At 35.8% G+C, this 24,076-nt stretch overlaps 1 protein-coding gene and 1 long non-coding RNA gene across 4 annotated transcripts; one reads left to right on the forward strand and one right to left on the reverse strand.

The window, feature by feature from the left end:
- Nucleotides 1–482: 482 nt before the first annotated feature.
- Nucleotides 483–9,781, reverse strand: LOC132697962 (uncharacterized). Of its 3 annotated transcripts, none has more exons than XM_060663758.1 (7): nt 9,716–9,781; nt 8,724–8,943; nt 7,749–7,864; nt 4,348–4,674; nt 4,238–4,291; nt 2,564–2,656; nt 483–815 (listed from the first exon to the last, which is right to left on the reverse strand). In XM_060663758.1, the coding sequence occupies exons 1-7, from the start codon at nt 9,768–9,770 to the stop codon at nt 796–798; spliced, it is 885 nt and encodes a 294-aa protein (XP_060519741.1). In that variant the 5' UTR covers nt 9,771–9,781; the 3' UTR covers nt 483–795. The 3 variants fall into 3 exon arrangements, with proteins under 3 accessions (XP_060519741.1, XP_060519742.1, XP_060519740.1); XM_060663759.1 differs by lacking the exon at nt 483–815 and adding an exon at nt 930–1,169; XM_060663757.1 differs by lacking the exon at nt 483–815 and having other exon boundaries at nt 1,201–2,656.
- Nucleotides 9,782–22,666: 12,885 nt separating this feature from the next.
- Nucleotides 22,667–23,676, forward strand: LOC132698709 (uncharacterized). Its single transcript, XR_009618406.1, has 3 exons — nt 22,667–23,095; nt 23,450–23,537; nt 23,591–23,676. It is a non-coding gene; the product is annotated as an uncharacterized LOC132698709 (long non-coding RNA).
- The last annotated feature ends 400 nt before the right edge of the window (nt 23,677–24,076 follow it).

The following is a 24,076-nucleotide window of genomic DNA, read 5'->3' on the forward strand; positions in this document are numbered from 1 at the left end:
CACTTGTGTGAATGCATTAAAAATATTGTATTGCTGTTTTGTGTCTTGAGTCTGGTGTCATTTTTATGGCGTACTCTCATCAGTTGGTTGAGTAAGAATTTTTTAAAACAATTTGGACAATTACTATGATGCTAAAGTAAGAGGATAGACCTTATGAACTTCTCTACGAAAAAACTGCCGTCCCTGAGATTCTTGATAGAAGTAGAGCAGCTCATATTTTTCACTATTCAATTCGCAGTACAAATTACATTGTCGAGTTGCCTTTTTTGCACTATTCCACACTTTCTTGAACCCAGTCTACAACAAACATCCAAAGGCGCAATGGGCAATTGAGAAATGTTTTTTTTTAATTAGAAAAATTTTTTTGGATTATTTTGAGTTTCGCTAATTTTTTCGAAACCCGTAACAGAAAAAAATTTGAACCAATAAAAACAAAAAATTTACTAAAATTACTACTAATTTTATTTCGGACATTTGTTTGGATATGTACAGGTTGTGTCGGTTATGGGTAAGAACTACTTTAAATCTAAATTTTGAGTCTAACCATTCTAAAGCAACCAAACACTCTACAAAGCATTACTTGGTGTAGAACTAAGCAGTATTTAGAAGGATTTGCTTCATAACGGTTACACTCAAAAATGTGTTGACATAATAATATCAAAGTGTATTTGTTGTATTTGTCGGGTTGTCCACATTATTTAAAAATAATGGAAACGCCTTTAGGGATCCAGGCATGGAAATAAATGTTGGCGTCGTAGCGGAACAACCAACCAACAACCTCACTCCCGACTCCGTCTATATAACTACATCTATAGCTGAAAGTTCAAATAAGTTACTTGATCATTTCTGGGGAATACCATTTTCGTTTCTAATGTGTGCAACGTCTAGTTTTATTCCTTTTCCCAGTGACAAACGTTGACCAGCCTTTTATGAAAGTTTAACAAATCCGTCATTAAACCAGGTCTCATCAAGATAGAAAAAACATTCTTCACCCCAATGCGATACTGCTCTATGCTATTCAAGTATTTTCTTTACTAACAAACTTTGTTTGAATATTAAACCTAACTGGATATGTATGAGGTTAGCGCCAAAATTTCCCCGCCTGACATAGATGCAGCTCCAGTATCACGATACAACTTTGCCTTCTTTTAAATATATACCTTAGTAGGCTGCAAAAAAAAAATTGAAGTCTTGCGTCAAATAGTTTTTTATTGACAGCATTTTAAACAAGACGTGTCCGAAAAAATGTCGCAAATAACTCAAATTGAGTATAGAGCAGTCATAAAGTTTTTGACAAAAAAAGGGTTAGCACCTAAAATTATTAAAGAAAGGCTGGATGGTGTGAACCGTCAAAGTTCTCCTTCGTATTCTGTAGTGAAAGAATGGGCAAAACGTTTTCGAATGAGGCAGGAGTCCCTTGAAGATGATTCAAGAACTGGTCGACCAGTGGAGGTCATAACGGAAGATATTGTTGCGATTGTGGAAGAAGTGGTATGAGTGATCGACGTTTAAAGGTCAAAGAAACCTCAGAAATTACTAAGCTTTCTGATACAAGTGTTCGTCGAATCCTGCATGATCATTTAGGTATACATAAGGTTAGTGCAAGATGGGTTCCTAAAAACCTTTCGGCTATTCAAAAACAACGCGTGTCGCGTGTGCGCGGTCTTTTTTGGAACTCTGTGGGTCGGAACCGAAGCCTGTGATAGAAACTATTGTGCCGGGAGATAAAACTATGGTTCTCTATTATGACCCTATATCGAAAAAAGAATCAATGGAGTGGCGTCGTAAGGATGAAGCACTTCCAAGAAAATTCGGAGTCTGCCAGTCAACAAAAAAGGTGATGGGCACGATCGTTTGGGATTGTGAAGTAATTCTTTTGATAAATTTTAAAGAAACTAATATCACTGTCAATGGTAAATATTATGCAACATTATTACATAAATTGCGCGACTGCATACGTGTAAAACGTCGAGGAAAACTAACCAGAGGCGTACGTCTTTTGCATGATAATGCACTTGTCCATACTGCTGGTGTTGCACAAGCTGCCATTTTAGAGTGTCCCTATAGTCCTATAGTCCAGATATGGCCCCTAGCGACTATTATTTTTTTGGATATTTGAAAAAGGACTTACGTGGACGGAGGTTTAACGACGAAGTTGAGTTAAAAGAGACTGTTTTAGCTAATTTTGCAAACAAACCAAAAGAATATATTTTTGAAAGTATGTCATATCGTTTTCGTAACACCCTGTATAATGAGTTTAATTTGTGCTTGGAACGCACCGAAACGACGGACAATAACCAAACTGATTCGCCTGTGTAGAAGTTGCCCATTTCTAATATTGATTGGATAGAAGCTGTTTTTTGTGATCCCGGAAGGCCAGGCATAATGCCCTTTTCGAGTAGTTAATTAATTATCCAGAAAATCGCCGAATCATTGTTTTCATTCTTAATGGGAAACGTGACCGAAAGTATCAGAACGTCAGTTTATTTATCATTTTATTTTGCTTATCACCACATCGACTATTGTTCTTTGCAAGTAAGGAGTGGTGGCAAAAGGCACTCACATTTCATGTGCCTGCTTTTTCTGTAACGGTAGATTCTCTGCTTAAAGCCTTCTCCGAATTTAAACGTTTTATTTCCGTACTTGCATTCCAGATCTGAAAAAAGAAAACTTGTTTGAAGTTCACACGGCCACTTTCGATGCATGGAGTATTTAGTATTTTCAAAGTTACAAAATAACGGATATAAAATTAGATATTATGATCGAAAAAGGACGTATCGCTAAAGTAGGTACTAATAATGTGTAGATTTGCCAAGACTGAAAAAAAAATCGTGGTGGGCATTGACGAAACTTTTTACCCCTGTATGACGTGTGAAAGCGAATGCTGAAATCTGTAGAAATCCTGAACGTTCCGAAAACACCACGTGCAAAGCTCAGTACTTTTTATTCTGATCTGAGGTTATGCAAATTCTAATATGCACATTCTAAGTATGACTCGAAAACAAAACTCACGGAATCAAGACAAGCCAATTAAAAAAAAGAAATCATACTTCTCAGCCGGTAATATTACAGTTCTCTAAATATAATGCTACCAAAATGGAGCAATTCTGTTTTAATATTTACAGGGCGTTTTATAAAACGATGCACTAATTTCTATCATATATATATATTAAAAATAAAGTTTGGAATGTTTTGAAAATGTTTCCGATAAAAAAATCGTTTTGAAGAAAAGTGGGGGTCGAAGGAAAATGATAGTATATAACACTTAAAGACTTCTTCAATGTCGTTTATAAAACTTGTTCCATAATATACAATTTTTAAACAATAACAAGTGAATACAAGTTATTATTTTTCCTTTTGCTTGATTTCGGTGATGTAGGAGCGATCGGATGGTATTTTGAGGTTTGTCATTTCTGACTGTCACATTACACGTGACTCATGGTCGTAGAAAAGGCATAGTGCGCAAAACGTTCATAACATTTTGGTGCATTAAACACGCGCTCCTGAGCAAACTTGTAACTATAGTGTCATTTATATACTAGACTAAGCAACACAACTTTACCAATATGCATGTTCTTAGTTCTTCTTAGTTTCTATAAAATCACCAATTCATTCCATGTTTAATTTAGAATGGTGCTTTTATGATAAGTTGAAAGTGACTTCATCGGTAGGAATAAGCAAATTAAGCAAACATCTGAGCTGTCCAAAGGAAAACGACAGTATCTTGGAATAAAAATAAATAGTTGAGCCTGCAGTCAGAAATGTGGAGTATGAGGTGTACAAAAAGACCTAGTTACCTTGAATCTAAAACATTTGCTGTAATAATTTAAACATACAAAAACATATAAAAGATGTTAGTGGAAATCTGTGGTTTAAAGTGCTGTTTGTGAAACTAGTTCCATAATATACATTTTTTATGCATTTTGTATAGAAAGCAATTTTGGACACATGTTTATTAGCCCAAACCCAGTATTTCATTTACCTTACCTAATTTATAACACTATAAAAAAAATAGTTTCACATAGTTGTGGGGAGATCGGCGACTACTTAAGCAAATACTTGCCTGGATGCGTATTGAGAGAAGGTAGAGATTAAGACCAAGAAGAAGTTGGAGAAAGGGCATTGACAGGGAAATCTCTTTGATAGAGAGAGGTGAGACAACCAGCACGTGACATCTGACCGCAACCATCTGGTGGCACCTCGAACTGATTGTTTCTACTTTTTCTGATCAACTTACCTGAATATATGCCCCTCTCATTCTCAATCACAGTAACGTTGTCTAACGGTTGCGCTTAAACAAATTGCGAATTTTACCAACGCTGACATAGAACAATACAAAACACTCACGACAGATCCAATCGTCTGGACAACAAAGGGTATCGGTATTTAAAAACTTCTTGTAAACGGCGACATAACCGACTTTATTCGGCGGCACGTAGAATAGGTCAGAAGGAGCAGGTTGAAAATAAGCCGGTGCGCAGCCTTGCTCGATAGCGTTGGTTTCGTGCAGTTGAGCCGCGCAATTTTGTCTCGCGCAGCTGACCTCGTCGAACTCGCCGGTAAAGTTTTCGCGACAGATACAAATGAGGCACGTGTTCTTTGGAGTAAATTCCTCGCCGACGTTGTAGCGTTCACCGTCCACTTGACATTGGAATGCGTCGTGTGCGAACGGAGCTATAAAATGTCACCATGGCTTTATGAACTGTGCACAACAAAGCCCAGTCCCCACATAGCAGTGCCGCAGCAGTCAAATTGAACTCGTTTTTTGTTATATCTATTTACAAAAGTTTTTTCTAAAATATATATCAAGAAGCATTAAAAAATATTTGACAAAGCGCATATAAATATTACTCCACAATAGAAGACATTTGAAAAATCAGAAAGTTTCCTATTACCAAGGAAATTTAAGCTTAATGTTCACAATGATGTTGCTGCATGTAATAAAGCTACGAGATGCTGTTTTCTTTTTCAATAGTGGACGTTCAAACTTTACTTATATATAATATTTTTTGAAAATAATTGGATGATACCTGCAACCTCAGGTAGCAAACCTTTTTACCGTTGTTCAAACTTAGGTCGATACGGGGTCGAGTCTGATTGCCTAGACACAAGAAGTGGAGTTCCTCAAGGCTCAATTGTAGCTCCTGTTCTGTTTATTATTTTCACAACAAATTTCTTAGATTTCCTCAAACATTGCAAAGGACAATCATATGCTGATGACAAGCGGCTCTACTATGTTTTTGACCCCTCTAGGTTGCAGCTTGAGTGCCAAAATATCAACAAAACAAACAAAAAATCTTCTGTAATGTTTTTTGGTAGAACGGTGGATGTTAAGCGTCTTACTTCTAAAGTAATCATAAAAATAAACAATATTACAATAGTTAAATAAGAACACACGTTGTTCAGATTTTCACATAAATATATTTAAATGACAGCTGTTTCGGCAACACCGTGCCTTTATCAAATGCGAATATCAAACGGTACCGATGTTTATAAATACAAAACAGGTAGTAATTACTTAATGTGAGGTATTACATTGAGATTTAACAGTCGAAGCTCTCATCTTATTAATCTCCATAGCTTCTAGTAAATTTAATAAAAACAGTGTGTAAAACATCGAAATTGTCATCAAAATTGTGTTTTTCTAAATTTAAATGTATAGCGTAATTAGAATCTGAACTATTGTTTTTAAATGATCGTCGATGTTCGTTGATACGTTTTTTGAAAGATCTACCTGATTGTCCAATATGAATCTTAGAACATGACAAATTAGATTTTTCAATATACCATAAACCTTCACACACAGACACTATAATACATGACAGTTCAAACCATCCCTATACTCACAAAATGGCTGCCTTTTATTCTTTTATTCATAGGCTGATAACTATCCCTCTTCCTGCAATAAACTTTGAAAAAGAATTAAATATTATAAAACAAATTGCATACAACAATGGCTATGACCCGTCACTGATAGATAAAATCTTAACTAAGAAAGAATTTCAAAAAACTTTGAACTCTATATATCCCAGCTCTATTACTGAATCTCAAGGTTTTAAAACATTAACATACATAGGAGAACCTAATAATAAAGTTTCAGATCATCTCTCGAAATGTGGCCTCAAAATTTCTTTTAAAACTAATAACACCCTAGGAAAATTTGTTAAAAACAATAAATCTAAATCTAATAGATCCCAGAATTCTGGAATCTATAGATTAAATTGCGGCTCATGTTTTAAGTTTTATATTGGACAAACAGGTAGATCTTTCAAAAAACGTATCAACGAACATCGACGATCATTTACAAACAATACTTCAGATTCTAATTACGCTATACATTTAAATTTAGAAAAACACAATTTTGACGACAATTTCGATATTTTACGCACTGTTTCAAAAAGTAGAAAATTAAATTTACTAGAAGCTATGGAGATTAATAAGATGAGAGCTTAATGACCAACTGGATTTGAATGGTTCCCCCTTGTTAAATCTCAATGTAATACCGCACATTAAGTAATTACTACCTGGTTTGTATTTATAAACATCGGTACCGTTTGATATTCGCATTTGATAAAGGCACGGTGTTGCCGAAACAGCTGTCATTTAAATATATTTATGTGAAAATCTGAACAACGTTTGTTATTATTTAACTATTTTAAATGGATTTTCATCAAATAAAAGCCACTTCAGTACAAACAATATTACTCTTCCATTTCAAAACGAGCTAAAAAAATTGGGGTTTAAAAGGGTTGTATAGCTCAACGCATATTCTAACTCGAAATCCTAAAAAAACCTTATGCGATGCTCTTGTTTTCTCCGTGTTTAATCATGATGTCGTATATGGGCCTTATTTAGCAGCTCATTCGTCACAGCGTATTGAAAAAATTCAAAAACGCTTGATCCATCGCTGTTGTCTTTATTTCAAAATAATTAAGACAAAATATCCCAAATACCTCTCCGAAAAAATAACTTTTAGAACAGACGTGAATAACTTAAATCTAAGGGGTTATAGTTCGTCGTCACCGATCTGGTATATTTGAAAGATCCTTCAGTTACGACTTGGCAAAATTATATCATGACCTAATGAAAAAAAAAAAGAAAAAATGCATTGAGAAGTTACAGAGCGCAGGAAGAAGCTAACCAATGTGCACTGCTAGAATTCTTTAAAAATTTGTGGTACTTACAGTACTTTAGCTAATACTTTTTTTATTTACAGAGGTAGGTTTAGGTTTTTCTTTCTGTTATATAATTAAGTGGGTACTTAACGCAATTGTAAACATTAATTAAAACCATGGTGTGATGTTATGTGTAGAAATCAGCAATCAGATGCGTCTGGGCGCTGCACTCTTGCTTTTTCTTATAATTTTCCTTGTCGAAATTACCTGAATAAAGTATATTATTATCATTATTATTATTAATTACACGTTCTACCAAAATTTAAATCCAAGCAACTTCACAATTTAACATAAACATCCTTCGATCACTGGTAGAACGTCTGTTTTTGATCGATCAGGTTAAACTGTATCTTTCAAGTTCAAAGTAGTCGCTGTTGTGCCACGTACCTCGGCCTAAACTCTAGTTGTACTAAGAGCAGTCATATTTTCTGCCTACTAAAAAAATGTGCGTGAAGGTGTTTGCGAGTTGACCATTAGCAGAAATCAAAGCATTTTTTATATGTTGAAACTGCTGGTAATCACAGCTCTGCTGCTTGGCGGCTATGTGGGAATTGCGCTTAAAGTTATTCTTACGGCAAACCACTTCGGTGGGACAACACATGCCCAGTTGACGTTTGCTATAGCAAAATATGGCGTTCGGCTCAAATGTTTTGCGACACAATCCCCTGGGATGACAGCCGAAGGTTCCGCTGTAGTGGGAGTGTTATTAATTGCGGATCATATATTTATGTATATAGGACATTCAGCTATTAACCGGGTTGTATATAAAATATCAACCTATTAGCTTTAGCATTAGGCAGTTACGTCAGTTGATAAGTAGAAAATTTCGCCATTTTCGCCTAGTGTATCAATCGCATGAATATGTGATTCGGTAATCATCCGTGAAACCATTAAACCGGTTAAACATTTTTTAATTTAATAATTTAATTAATTTAAGAATAATATTTTGAAGGTTATTTTTGTGATTTTCTTGAGTAAACTAACATGCAAACAAGACAAAAATATTAAAAATGAATATACAAAAATTTAGTTGAAATTGCTTGAAAATAAAATAAACAAAGAAAAATCACTCTTATTGTTTGAAGCTAAGCTTGGTTGTTTGTTTCTTTAGTTAACACTTAATGACGGACAATGTCATTAAGGAAAAGTTCATTAGTTGAAACGTTGTCTCCAACATTCAAACATCCAAACATGTCTCATTAATTCTTACTTTTCTTTTGTCTTGTACAAGCCCAGAGTAAAGTTTGATTGGTAGAAATACAAAAATAAATTTTGCGTTGGTGTTGCGGTAAAGCACGAAATAAATCAACTGAACGAAATTTCAATGTGCGAACAGTTTTCGGACACCTTTTTCTAAACGTCTGATATTTATTTTCCATATTGCCGAAAAATACTAAAAATATTTATTCGCTCCGTTCGCAATAATAATTTATAAATAATAGAATTCATTTACGTTTTGACTTTATGCAGTTCTTAAATCTGCTTTGTTCAATCGTATGAACACAGACAACTCAATCTCGTCAATACCCAAAAATTTATAAGACTTACTTTTTACAAGTACATCGCACATTGCACGAAGCTTCTGCCAGATGTTCTTCAATTGCTTCACCATCGAAGTATTCCTTTCCCTTAAAAAGGCAGGAGCTCGCATTTAGCTTCGTAAAGTCGCAACGAAACCTTTCAGGGCATGTTTGTCCCTCTATATTTATGGCTGTACATCCAATGTCCTCGTAAATCAAAGTTCCCATTTTATCGCAGCTATTTTCGCCTGATTGAATAATTTGATATGATTAAGTTACCTAGGGTGTTTTGTTATAGAATGTCCGCTTAGGGTCATTTAAAGAAGAAAATTTAAGTAGGAAGGGAAATAATTTGACGCACAAACACCCTCGCTAGCAATAAAAAGAGATGACCGGCGATGGTGGTTGAGAAATTTCCACAGAACAGAAAAAAGATTCTTTTTTAACATTTTATGATTATTTTTGTTTAATAATTCATTACTAAAAGTTTAACTCAGCTGCCATTGAAGGCTGAAATTGATCTACACAAAAATATTGGATAGTTTCTAGAGTCGTTTAAAATTACTGAAAATTCATTTTTTCAAGTAGCGCATCTTATAAATTATTCAAACTCTATAGTGGTGACATATTTTGTAATTATTAAACAAGCAATAATTCAAAAAATAAAATTTTTACCACTTTTGTGTGTTATGCCAAGATCTTTAATTTTAAACGATCCAAAAATAATCAGTAGAAAGCAGTAAATCTAAAAATGTTATAAAATTATAAATATGCAATTTAAGATAACGATGTTGCCAGATCTTGGCGGTGACAACTTGCATAATATTCGAAGATACAAGTGCCCAAATTTTAAAAAATATATATTTTCGATTCTCTGTAAAAGTTTGTGCCATCAACCGTTACAGTTTAAAAGTTACAATCCTATATTTCGAAAATTAAGAAGTTTGGAACGCACTTTTTCCTTCAATATTGGCATTTGATTATAAAATGCCCTGCATAATTTTACGGGAAGAAACTTACTTGAAATAGAATTTATTGATAAAAGCATCACGAGGAAAAGAGTTGCAGTCTGCATGTTTAGTAACCTCGAACTGGTCTGCGGAATAATGATTTAAATCCTAAGATTTCTTATCGTTCAATTAATTATTAATGTAAATAACTCGCGTGCGTTACTGCATTTATTGAATCGTGTTGGAATTTCCAATTTGTGTTCGGATAAACAAATGTAAAAAAAATGAACCGAGGAAATAATTCGATTACCGTAAATAATACGAGCTTACTCGTCCAACAAACTAGAGTGGAATTTTAAATATCTTTAGTGGACAGTTTCTGTTTAAAGCATACTTAGTAAGGCAGCAGTCCTTTCTCTTCTGACAACGAATGAATATAACATTTGTTGTGATTATTTTAGCCATTTGTGACAAACAAGTTGCTGCTATATATGTATATGTCGTTCCAGATACTGTTTTGAGATTAAACGGAGCATCCGGATTACTTCTTTGGCCAAATGCCCTACATGGATATTTATTTTTTAAATCGAAAACAGACGGTTCCAGATTTATTGTCTCTTGTTCTTCCACACAGCATTTGCCACTAATAGCTTTTCGGCACTGCGTCATCTAAATGTCCTGAACAGACAGCTTCCATAGATTGCTATATATATATATTTACCGACAAATAGATGGAGCAACAATGGGATCATCTCTCTCACCTGTGATTGCCAACCTTTTCATGATTTACTTCGAAAAGAAAGCAATAGAGAAGGCAAATCTGAAGCCAAAACTATGGACAAGAGACGTTGATGACGTATTTGCTGTATGGCCTTTTGGTAAGGAGAAGCTTTTGAAATTCCTAGATCATCTGAATTCCATTCACCCAAGGATTCAATTTACAATAGAACTTGAATAGGATAACAGTCTGCCCTTTTCAGATGTGCACATCACAAGGACCGAAGACGGACATTTGGAACACACTGTCTATAGAAAACCAACACACACTAATAGATATCTGAACGCTAAATCTCATCACCACCCATCACAGATACAGGCAGTGGCAAATACATTAATTGCTCGGTCCGTCAGGCTCACAAACGAGAGGGACAGAGATGAAGAACTGAACAAAAATTAGTACCTGTCTTCGACAAAACGGATACCAAAGGCGCATCATCAACAATGCAATCGGTAAACAACAACAGCCGCAACAGAGAGTGCAGGACGAGACCCAGCGAAGATTGATCGCTGTCCTGCCATACATCAAAGGGGTTACTGACAAAATCGGCCGAATATTACGGAAACACGACATATCAACGGCATACAAACCTGATCATACCATCGGAGCAATACTAAGAAACCCAAAACAAAAAATTACTCTGGAAAACCAAGGAGTATACAGTATAGCATGCGGATCGTGCAGCCTGAAGTATTTGGGACAGACCAACAGAAGGATTTAAGCCAGGCTCGAGGAACATCGTTTAGCCATAAGAAACAAACAAACAACATCTGCTCTGTTTCAGGACCAACATCAGACAGGCCATAAAATTGATTTCGGTACTTGCAAACAAATAGCTAATATTCCTGATTTTAAGACTAGGATTATACGAGAGGCCATCGAGATAGAAAAGTCCGGATACCTGAATACGAGAGACGACGCTCTGCATTTATCCAATACGTGGAGAACGATAATCAAACAGCAGAGCGATACGCAGCACCCAACGGGGACATCACAACTAGGATCGGGCGAAATTAACAACGCGACAATTCAGGGAGCGGAGCCACCTCCCCTCCCGCAAAAGCAGCACCGTTACCATCTCCGGCGCAGGGTATTAATACCGCACGCACCGCCGATAACCTCCCAGTGTTCAAAATGTTTTCGGAACGCGAGCATTGAAGATGCCAAGTAAGATTTTGGCGAAACGTCTGCAGGCTTCCAGTCGGAGTTCAACAAGCCAACGAATGATGTAATTTATACTATTAATAATATATATATATATATATATATATATATATATATATATATATATATATATATATATATATATATATATATATATATACCCCGGCAATGATATACGGCTCAACTGATTGATTAATATTTTCAATCGTTCGGTAAACGCCGGTCGCTGTAAATGCCATATTTTCACTTTGACGATAATTAATTACGTTTTTATTGGGCACTTTATATCCATGAAAAACGTTTTCGCCCTTTTCGAGGTTTTTCTATAGCAATAAAGAGCAAATTGAAATTTCTTATCGGATCATATTTTGGTATGTAATTTGGATTTACTTAATTTTCTCATTCTACTCGTAACTACGGAGGCGACGTGATAAGTTGATGGGTGGAAAAAAACGGACAGGACTAGCACCTAGCTTAAGGTTTTATGGATAATAGTATTATATCAAAGATCTTTCAACTACAATACCTCTAGCATCTTTAATTCCTTACCGTCTGTCGCCATTTCGATTTTTAAGTAGTACATTATGCAATTAGTTTAACACGAGTGACAACGAGTGAGTGAAAAACAATTTGTTTATAATTATAATAATAATAATAATATTGTTTTAACTTTTTACACTCTCTGGGAGGAATCTTTACTTAGCCCGCTCGAGTCTACCAAGAGGGTAAGTATTTTTGGTCTCTTGATCTAGCTTTCGGTTTCTCCAGTGGTCCTGCGGACAATACCGCAGGCGTCTAGTAGAACTGACTTCTGCGCAGGTAAGTACAACTGTTCATTCAGTTTCAGTTTGTCCAAACTTTCAAGCAGTTTATTAGGGATTTCTGCGGTCGATCCTATGACTATCGGGACTATTAAGATTGTGTCCAGTTTCGATATTGATTGCAGCTCACCGGCCAGGGATATATATTTATTAATTTTTTCGGCATTGCCCTTCGCGGTGTTTTCGTCAATGATAAACGTTTTCTTTTCTTCCTTGAGGGTCAGTACAATATCAAGAATGTTATTTGGGATGGGCTTATCGGTGATGATTTTCCTGTTCCAGTAAAGCCTACAACGGTCATACTCCAGCACTGGCGTAGTACGGTGGCAAATTCGTTCTCCCCAGATACTTTTTTATGATTTCTTGACGTATGATTTTTGCCAGACTATTTTGTCGTTCCAAATACTGTTTTGAGCTTAACACGGAGCATCCGGATTGCTTCTTTGGCCAAATGCCCTACATGGATATTTATTTTTTACATCGAAAACAGACGGTTCCAGATTTATTGTCTCTTGTTCTTCCACACAGCATTTGCCACTAATAGCTTTTCGGAACTGCGTCATCTAAAGGTCCTGAACAGACAGCTTCCATAGATTGCTATTCAATTGGATCCTTAGTATATTGAATCTATCTATCACTTTTCCCAAAGAAAGAAGTAGGACCTTTTAAGTAGGTTATATTTGGTTTCCCACACTCTGAATACCTAGAAAAGGCAAACAATTAGTGTCACGTATTGTAATGTATTGCTTAGCCATTGTATCAGTACAGTTGCTTTGGTTGCATTATAGTGAAGTGAAGTAATGTTCTGTCTGGTTTTACGTAATACCAGATGTTCAAAATGTTCCGTAGGAAGGGTTAAAGTGACACTAAATGATCAATGCGTATAATTGATAATTCTCAAAAAAAAATTTATCATGTCTGCATCAATTTTATGCAAATAATACAGATCAAGCTAACCAAGCTCTCAATGTTTTCTAAAAATTATTGCCTCTATCTCAATAACAACACTACATCAATAGATTTTGGTATAAGAACAGACAGAATACAATTTTTGCAAACCTACAATATCAATATCAGTACAGAATGCAAAAGCCACAAAATTCTTGTTTGCGCCTGATATTGGCATTCGCAAAATTCAACAAGTTAATCACACTCTGGTTGAAAACAAGTGGTTTAATATGCAAAATATTGGTCTTTTACAACTACCTTTTTTATCGTTATTTGAGACGCCGCATCTATATTACAGAATTAGCTTTCGGACTAAAGTACATAATATCAATATAGTGAACTTAGTTTATAACGTACTTCCAGGTATTACGTACATATTTTACTGGTCCGTCCAAAATACTCTTGAATTTTCATCGGATATTAAGTACCATATATAACTTCTACTACGGTAATAAAGTACAATATTTTCACTATTGTCTCGTTACAAAGTACGAGTGTACGCTGAAACCGGATTATCGAGCGGTGGTTTCCCGAAAAAATCGAGGATTTTTCAGTAATCATTTACGACGTTTTATCTGAAATGTACGTGTCGGGTCGACAGTTTCCACTTCATTGTTTTATGGTTAAAATGGCGGATCGGCGCAAGTCTTTAGTTGTAAAAGTAATCGCGAAAATCGAAAGCAAGTGACTATAAATCGCACAGGATTAAAAAAATTAGAAATCCTGCACGTTTAGATGTAGATAGAGCTCGAAGATCCGAAAATATTGCAACAAGTGGTCCAATTCTGAAATTGAAAGCCGAAGAATTAGCCAAGGGAATACAGGGTGAGGACTTTAGTTGTTCTACAGGTTGCTCAAACGTTTTAAAGTTCGTCCCAACATAAACGTCGGAAAATTTTCTGGTGAAGCAGGAAATGTTAACAAACAAGCTGTGCTGAACTGATTGGAAAATAAGTGGCCCAATATTGTACAAAATTACAGCTCTGAGGATATTGCCAATGGGGACAAGACTGGGCTATACAAGATGACTCCAGATCGTACCCTTATATTTAGAGGAGGAATGTGTTTGGGTGAGAAGCATTCGAATTGAGGTACACCGTTTGGGTTTGTGCAAATATGACAAGAAGCGAAAAATGCAAACTTCTTGTTATTGGTAAATATAAACGACCAAGATGTATGAAAACTGTGAAAAATCTAATTGTCATCTATAAGTCAAACCAGCGAGCGGAGATGACTTTTTTTTTATAATTATTTTAAGGATTGGGATGAAAAACTAAAACATCAGAATAGAAAAATATTGCTTTTGGTTGACAATTGGGCAGTTCGTCTAGAATATCTAATCCTTTCAAATATCAGGTTAGAGTTTTTGCCTTAAAATAGTACCTCAGTCGTCCAACCAATGGATCAGGGCATAAAAAAATGCCTGAAGGCATATTAACGCAGATATTTTTGGTATCGTTTAATCCAGTCGTTTGAAAATAAGTAACCTTTCATCATCACTATCCTAGACTTACAATGTTGGAATAATGTTACTTCAACCACTGTTTCAAACTGCTTCGATATGCAGGTCTGATAAAATCAAAAGATTAGTAATTGGTAGCGCAATAGCGGCCAAGATCTAAGCAACATTGAAATGTATCTTACTGAGCTGGATAGATTCTCAACTATTGATGATAATTTAATAACAACGGAGTTATTAACGGATAATCATATTATTACTGAAATTTTACAGCCAAATGATCCTCAAAGCTCTGGTAACGAAAGCGACGATGTTCAACAGGAGGAAGTACCAAGTTATTCTGAAGCGCTTTGTGCCACCAAAATTTTTACAAATTTTTTACAATCTACAGGATAATGTAAATGTTGATATTATGCAAGCGTCTGGAAGGTTGAGAAGCACATCGACAATGTAAAATTTGTATTGAGAAAAAAAAATAACCCATTTTTTTACTCAAAAGATTAAAGTATAATTTTTACTTGTATGTCGTAAAGTTTATATAGACAGATAAGTTTTTAGTTTAGGTAGTTTAGTTTCTTTCGTTTTTTAGTACCTATATTAGTGTTTATTAGTTTTCTATTTTTATATAAAATAAAAATATGTACGTACCTACATACTTTATAACCGGGGTTCATTGTATTAGGTTTAAAGGTAAAGTCTCTTCATAGATATAAGAAAGTGACTATCTGATACGAATTAAGGAAAGACCCGAGCAAGCTGTAAGAATGAAATGTGGCCGAACAGGTCCGTTCTTTGCTTAGAATTTTATTATTTGGGGTTTTGTTAGGAAGGATACTAAACAATATTTATTTATTTATGTATGTATTTATGATTAAATCTAAAATAAAACTATCAGTCAAAATTACCTACTCAAATTACTTAAAATTATTCACATAATACATCAGTATCACTATCGCTATCATCGCCTGTTCTAATTATTATTTTTTCTATATTATTTGCAATATGGATATACGATTGTTCTGCTTTTTCTATATGTTTAACAAAATTTGCCCAACTATGTGGAGGGATATTAAAAACTTCGGTTTCTATAAGTTTGAGGACATTGGAGTTAACACGGGGAAAAACATTGTTACGACAAATTATATTATATCTTGATCACTTTCATCTACACTCGAGAAAATGTCAGCATCGCTTCTTTTTTTCCTCACTGAAATGGGATTATTCACAATTTTCCATACATTTTCGTCAATGTGGCCGTTTCTTTTAAAGATGCTTGCTTGCTGGCACCACGTTCAATGAGAGTCAAATAAACATTGTTTATAACTTCTTTGGTCTTAATAGAATAGTGTTTTCTACATTTGGGCGAGCATCTCCTGAGATACACTAGGCTCGCACATATTTTTCATAATTCACACACTATTCAACACACGAAATAACAATGATTACTAATACAATTATTTTCTATTACGGACCACAATTTTACCTGAATTTAAATTCCGAAACTTTAGGTAATAATCTTGTTGCATTGTATGTTAATGACCACTTTCTTATATCTATGAACAGACCATACCCTATCGCCTCCAGCTCACTCTTATTCTCCTATTCTTATTGCGTGACAAAAGCATTTAATAATCTACCGAATGAATTTTAAATATTAAAGAAAAAATATGCTTTCAATAAGCTGCTGTACAAATCTGTGTTACCAAAAGAATAATTCTTTAAAATGCACATTTACGATGACATATGATATGTTTAATTCATTTTCCTGTATATTTATTTATATCGGTTAACAGGTTTAGTGTAAGCATAGCCACCATTCATGCAATGGTGAACTAAACTATACCTGCATGTCTAAATTTCTTATAAAATGTTTTTTTTTAATTAATTCATTAAAGACCTTTATTATTATTATTATTATTATTACCATTATTACTACATCAATACTTTTGACACACTTCACACATCCTCAGTGTGATTGCTTGATGTAATCCCACAAAACCACTTTTTCGTTATTTGGGACACTTTATTTATAGTACCCAAACTGATGGAATATTAAAAAATGATCCAAATCTATAGTTACTACCGGGCTCGCTATCGAGGTTTCATAAAATAATCAAAGATTCCGAATTACCGATCGGAAAAGCCATTGTGCAACATTAAACAAAACGCACATGTTTTCACGAAAAACGCTATCAAAGAATGTGGGCCAAACAACACGATTTGAACGAAAAACATTTTATTTAGGGCGCGCGTCGATGAAAAATTTCCCGTCAGGTTTTCCTTTCCCTGTTCGCATACGTCATACTGGCCTCTATTTAGTTTATGTATACGAAGCGCACAATATTAATTAATTATAATTCAACGCGAGATAACGAGTTTTCTCACGAATACTATCGTTGTTGCAATTTTATTGGATATGGAGATTTGACGATATTTTTGAAGCTAAGTCATCGATAGCAACAGTGATAATTTAAATAATATATAGACAAACGGTGAGTTTAAACCAATTTATATCATCTTTTGCAAAATTCAAGTTTTTGACTTAAAAATTCCTGGATCTTTATTGACAACCATTTATGCCACGTTTAATATTAGTTAGTGAAGAATATATAAGTTGCTTCAATAGAGCAAACAATTAAAATTCAAAGCTGTCTATTATAATATTCAACGATGTATTTTAAATTTCTCGCTCTTGATCTGCGAATTTCAAAATGCCAACTACAAAAGGTCAAGTAAGAATCGAATAAAAATGAGATACTAATTTTTATTTTTTATGTATTCTGTAAACTTTGATAAAATAAAAATGGTTGCATACCTTCGCATTTTTAATACTGCTACTATCCTATTAATTTCCCTCTTTGATTATTTAAAAAAGCAAGAACTATATACAAATATCTCAATGAAAACCTATTGTCTAATCAGAGAGACGAACCTATGAATGGAACTTTTAGACGGAGAGGTCAATTGTTAATGTAATATCGAATACTTCGATGTTATCATTTACATGACATGACAATATAAATTCATGCATAAGAAAAAAAGAAAAAAATAGTACTTTGGTAAACTTTAGCTATCGGTTTAGGCTAACAATTAATAGGAAAATATTCTAGATAATATTATTTGATTATTAAATTATAATATATAAATGATTTCAGAGAGATTAATCCATTTTGCCACTTATATAAATACGCAAGAGGAAGACAACAATTCCCATTACTTAGCCGCCTTTTGACATCAACTTTGTAGGTATGCTTCTTAGCATTGTTGGTAATTGAAAAGGATGTCTCCAGAGAACAAAAATAAAACAAGCAAAAATCTCTGGAAACGATTGCGATTGAAATGAGAAAACTTCGTTCGAGTGAATAAAACTACTTAACCCCCACCATATAAATTCGAAATTGATTTAGTGCGAAATGAAAGCCGTTACAAAAGTTATTTCGTCGAAGGGTGGATTTATATTCATACCCCGCCGGCTTGTGCTAAGTTTATGGGAAAATATCTTTATAGGTTCCCCTTTACCCCAGCTCGCTATCTCGCTGTAATTGCCTTTAAAGGGCCGTTACGTTCGAATTTATTTCATTTGCGTTAAATTTTACGGGCCGGAAATAAGTATTTATGACCGTTTTTAAAAAACGGGCGCCATAAAACGATTAAACCCTTTCTATTCGCGTCGGAGTAAAACGAAACCAGGTTAAAATAATCCAGAAAGATCGATCTAAGGTAATTATATAGAAAAAATAAACCAATACCATGCTACCGATTTTCATTTTATTTATAGTCTTAAAATGACGGTTACGTTACACGTCACTCAGTAAATATATTGGTGCTATTTTGCTAAAATGTACCCAAAAACTAATGGACGTGGAAAAAGCAGTATGGAGCACATAAAATTCTTCGGTTACTTGTTCCGCTCGTGTCGAATCAACTTCGTGATTAAAGCGTTCCTTATCAAACTTGATGCATAAATATGCTTAAATAAGTTTAAGTATTTCAAACAGAGTTTATAATATTAATAATAATAATAATAATAATAATAATAGAATAGAATAGAATAGAATAGAATTTATTGGCCATTCAGATACGTCACAAAAACAACAAATGGTACGTCAAAGGTTAACAATACAAAAGAATTTATATATATATAATATAAAAGGTTGTACAAATAATAATAATAATAATAATAATAATAATAATAATAATAATAATAATAATAATAATAATAATAATAATAATAATAGAATAGAATAGAATAGAATTTATTGGCCATTCAGATACGTCACAAAAACAACAAATGGTACGTCAAAGGTTAACAATACAAAAGAATTTATATATATAATATAAAAGGTTGTACAAATTTTGAGAACTAACACACTAACGCAGTGGTCTATTCAAGTGTAGTATGTTTGATCAACTCCAAGTATTCATTAATATCATAGAAAGGATTATCAGTAAAAAAACTTTTCATTCTCTTTTTAAATTGTCTGTATGGTAGATTTTTTATATTATTTGGGAGAACATTATACAGTTTAACATTAATCTTATTGTTTTGTGAGGACGTCAGTCTGGAGTGAGGTGGGGTGATCATGTCAACATACCTAGTATTATACTCATGTCTATTGCCAAGTGTCCCATAGACATCCGCGTTTTCGTGAATATACAAGATAGATCGGTATATATAAGTAGAAGGCAGCGTCATAACCTGGAAGTCAGAGAAAATGGGCTTGCAGTGGGCAATCGGGTTGGCACCGCAGAGCACCCGCACAGCCTTCTTTTGCAAACGAAAAGCTCTTTCCGTATATCCAACCCCACCCCAAAGCACAATGCCATAAGACAGCACACTATGAAAAAGCCCAAAATAGGCTATCCTAAGGGCCGCCGGGGTTAGACAATGGCTGAGATGTCTCAGTAGGAACAGTCGCCGAGACAACGTTGCACAGACCTCATGAATCTGGCCTGACCATGACAGAGTCCTGTCAATTACGAATCCCAAGAGGGTTATATTATTTTGATACAGATAGTCGACTTTACTGCAGGAGAAGGTAAGTTCTTGAGTTTTTTGTTTATTGAGGACTAAGTTATTTGCAGAAAACCATTGCTGGAGAACATTTGTTGCTACGCTGACATCTTCACTAAGCATTCGTTGATGCTTAGCTGTTAACAGAATGGCAGTGTCGTCAGCAAACAAGGTGACATTCGCATCTGGCACGGACAATGGCAGATCATTTATATAAATGATGAAGAGCAACGGCCCAAGAACCGAGCCCTGTGGGACACCGCAGCTCACTGGAAGAGCATCATCACTCGACACTCCACCAAACTCAACATACTGAAACCGGTTACTAAGATACGATTTTATTAACTTTAGAGGGATACCTCTGACGCCATAAAATTTTAATTTGTTTAAGAGCACATCGTGATCGACGCAGTCAAACGCTTTCGTAAGGTCGTACAGAAGTGCCTTTGATACGTCGCCAGCATCGAAACCCCGCACCATACTGTTCACAAAGTGCATAAGTGCATGGGTCGTGGATTTCCCCTCACGAAAGCCAAACTGCGATTCACACAGAAGTTTATTTTCCTCAAAAAACAGTGACAGGCGAGCCTTCAGGGCTTTCTCAATGACTTTACCGAATATAGGGGTAATTGCAATGGGCCTAAAGTTATTTGGTGTATGTTGATCGTCTTTTTTGTGAATGGGAATTATTTTTGAAAGTTTTAGATCCGAAGGAAATACGCCACTCGAAAACACTGCGTTCGTTATGGCTGCCAGGGGACCCACGATGTACTCAATGGTGTGTTTCAATATTTTTGAATTTAAGCCGAAGCAATCGGTAGAACTTGAGTTGTTTAGACCCATAATAATGCCATACATCTCACTCTCAGAGACCGGGCTTAAGAAGAAAGATTTACACGGAGAGGGTGTTTTCGTAAGGTACACATATGGGTCACTGGATTTCCCAATGGATGATACTAGGTCATTTACTACATTGGAGAAGTAAGAGTTAAATTCGTTGGGTGTGATTGAGTTGGGTATAGCCTTTGAGGCTCGGTTAGTTTCATGGTTAATCAAGGTCCAACAACTTTTACTCATGTTGCCGGCTCTAGTTATAAAATTGGCATATGCCTTGGATTTTGTTTCTTTGATCATTCTTTTGTAGTTAGCATTAGCCAGTTTATACTCAGCCCAACTGTCGCGTGGGGAAAATATTCGACACTTGGCTTTTAAAAGCATCACGTGATCCCTCATAAGTTTGAGGTCACGATTGAACCAGACCACGGGGGGACGGAAGGAATTACTGCGCTTTACGACTTTAAAGTGATTCTGGATATTGGCGGTGAAGATATGAAGCAGTTCTTTTGTTGAGTTGGTCGGATCGGCGTTAGTATTAATAAAAGGTTCCCAATCGGTGCTCTCAAAACTTGTGCAGAGGTTATTCAGACCCGCCTGGGTAATTGGTCTGAATTGAATATGGTCATCGTGCACAGAGGAAACATCAAAGTGTAATTCCATAAAAACAGCGGAATGATCAGAGAATGCTGGATCCTCACTGCCCGCAGTGAACAGAGTGGGGGATATATTGACAAGGAAATTATCAATGCAACTTGACGTAGTTTCAGTTATACGGGTATGGTCAGCGACACTAGGGGAGATTCCAAAGGTGGCAAGTAAGTTGACAAAATCCATCGTTAGAGCATTTGAAGTCAGGTTGAATTTGATATTAAAGTCACCTGTAATAATAAGTTTTCTCTTCTTAGAGTAGAGGTCATTTAAAAGAAGTTCTAGCCTGGATATAAATAGATAAGGGTCGCCGTGGCTCCCCGATCTATATACATTGATAACTACGGTATTTTTGTGGGTTAATTCAATGCCGCAAAATTCGGCATGGATGTCTAGTGAGTATTTATCTAAATCTAAAGTTCTACAGTTGACTTTGTGTTTACTATAAATTGATACGCCCCCTCTGACCGCAGTCTGACGGCATCGAAAGCTTTTCAATAGAAAATTATTTACACATATTGATTTTAAAAGTTCTTCATCACAGACAAAGTGTTCAGATAGACAGAGAATATCTACATTTTTATCCAGCAAATAACCGTTGAGTAAGTCAATTTTACTAGAGAGACCATGAATATTTAAGCTAAGAATACTTAGAGTACCTTTATTACTTGGGTTGCTGCCCCGAAGCACGCCGACCGAAAAAACGATTCACGAGCACTCCAGTGGGCCAAATGGAAGGATTAAGAATCTTCCCTGAGTCAGCGTCCAACACCGTGCACTTGAAAGATGCATAACTTTCAGGGAACATGGATCGAATTTGCTCCACTTGAACCTCCGCAACCATAGGCTTCAGATATTCTTCAATGTCACAGGCTCTAGTCGTCGGATGCATCTTGGAGATGTGGAACTGTGTCCTTCTGGTTGCTACCTGTAACTTACAGGACGCAGGGTCTTTAAGACTGCCCACTATCGGCTGAGGTCTGGAAGTGAGCTTGGGACGAGGTGGTCTCTCCACTTTTGTTTGGGGTGGACGGAGATCACTGGCAGGACCGGAACCAGGAACAAGGTTGTCGCTGGAGGTCAAGCTGATGATCTCGCTGCACTTATTCCGCACTGTAGCCTCGTGTAGAGCACCACCAACAGTCGATTCGGTTAATCTTTGTTGTGGGGCTGTAGTTCTCCTCCACCCGTCAGCCGGCACATCAAGTTTAGTGCCTGGATTACGTGCCCCGCCGACAACAACGGGAAGAACCGGGCAGACATGGGATGCGGACTCTCTCTTTAACATAGCCATCTGATCTTGAAGGGAATTAATAACCATTAACTGGTAACGTATTGTTTCATCTTTTTGTTTGAGCAGCTCTTTCAGATACCGTATTTCAGTGAGATGGTTACTGGATATGTGGTCAGCCAACGGCTGGTCGCTGGTATTCCCTGCGTCCACAGTGGCGGATTCAGTGGAGGCGGTGGAGGGCCCAGCGGTCTTGTCGACGACACGAGGGTCATATGTGCAGCAGTCTATTTTATCATCCTGCAGAATTTTAACGAATTTACATATTTTGGCACAAGACTTGTGCATTAGAACACCACAGACGATGCACTTCAGACCCGTGCCAGCAACACCGTCACAGCGCTTACAGGCTTTTTGCACCATTGCTATACGTCAGTTTAAGTTATTTAGCACAAAACCGAAAAACAATCGGATCCGAACTGTACAATAAGTTTTCTACGAACCGTGGGCGGAAACAACCTTTTCACGCGCTCTCCGAAAGGCAAAAAAGGTGGGTGATCCTAAGGAAATAAACCGATCGGTTTATACGCGTAATAAAGAATGATTTCAATGACACCAATAAGTACTGTAGTTCACACCACACTTATGTTATTAGTAAAACACTTTTGAAGATTTAATTTGAACTTTAACTACGATTTTAAGGAAGACACGTGGAGAGAGCACTCAGTAGCTTGTGGTCCGCTTACGCCAGCGGTAATGAATAATAATAATAATAATAATAATAATAATAATAATAATAATAATAATAATATAAATAATAATAATAACAAGGAGCATTATTTAAATTGTGCACCTTGCTACAAGAAACAATAAGATGGTTCGTATTATTTTCGTTTAACTGCAGGGAGTTCGAGCCGAACCATCCAAGCGCTCTTGTTGGTCACACTATCGATACTAGCTCGGGATAAAAGAATTTATCATACGCGTAGAAGGTAGTATTACATAGTATGTGGGAAGGCAAATCGTTGATGTAAACTATGAACAGCAGGAGCCCGAGGACCGAACCCTGCAGCACTCCAGACGATGCCGGTATGCAATTCGACACATTGAAGTCTGCCGCTCAGATAAAGAGCGCAATAATCGGTGAGGCATGCCCCTGATACCATAGCACTTGAGCTTCTGCATCAGCACTCCACGATCCACACAATCAAAAGCCTTCGTGTGCACAAGAGTTTATGTTTTTCAAAATAGTTCAATAATCGATCTTTTAAGATTTTTTCGACGACCTTGCCTATTATATGGATGATTTCAATAGGTCTATAATTTGAAGGGATGTTAGCATCTCCCTTCTCGTGTAGTGGCACATTCCTGCTTGCTTTTAACTGATCTGGAAATATCCTCTCGTCTCGAACATCTGGTTAATTAGATGAGCTATTGGGTTAGCTAAAAAATTTGCGCTATGTTTAAGAATTTTTGAACTTTGATTGTAAATGTCTAGAGAATTAGAATTACTCAAATGTAGAATTGTCCA

This window comes from Cylas formicarius, unplaced genomic scaffold, assembly GCF_029955315.1.
Source record: "Cylas formicarius isolate icCylForm1 unplaced genomic scaffold, icCylForm1.1 PGA_scaffold_2__14_contigs__length_35257938, whole genome shotgun sequence".
Taxonomy (NCBI): domain Eukaryota; kingdom Metazoa; phylum Arthropoda; class Insecta; order Coleoptera; family Brentidae; genus Cylas; species Cylas formicarius.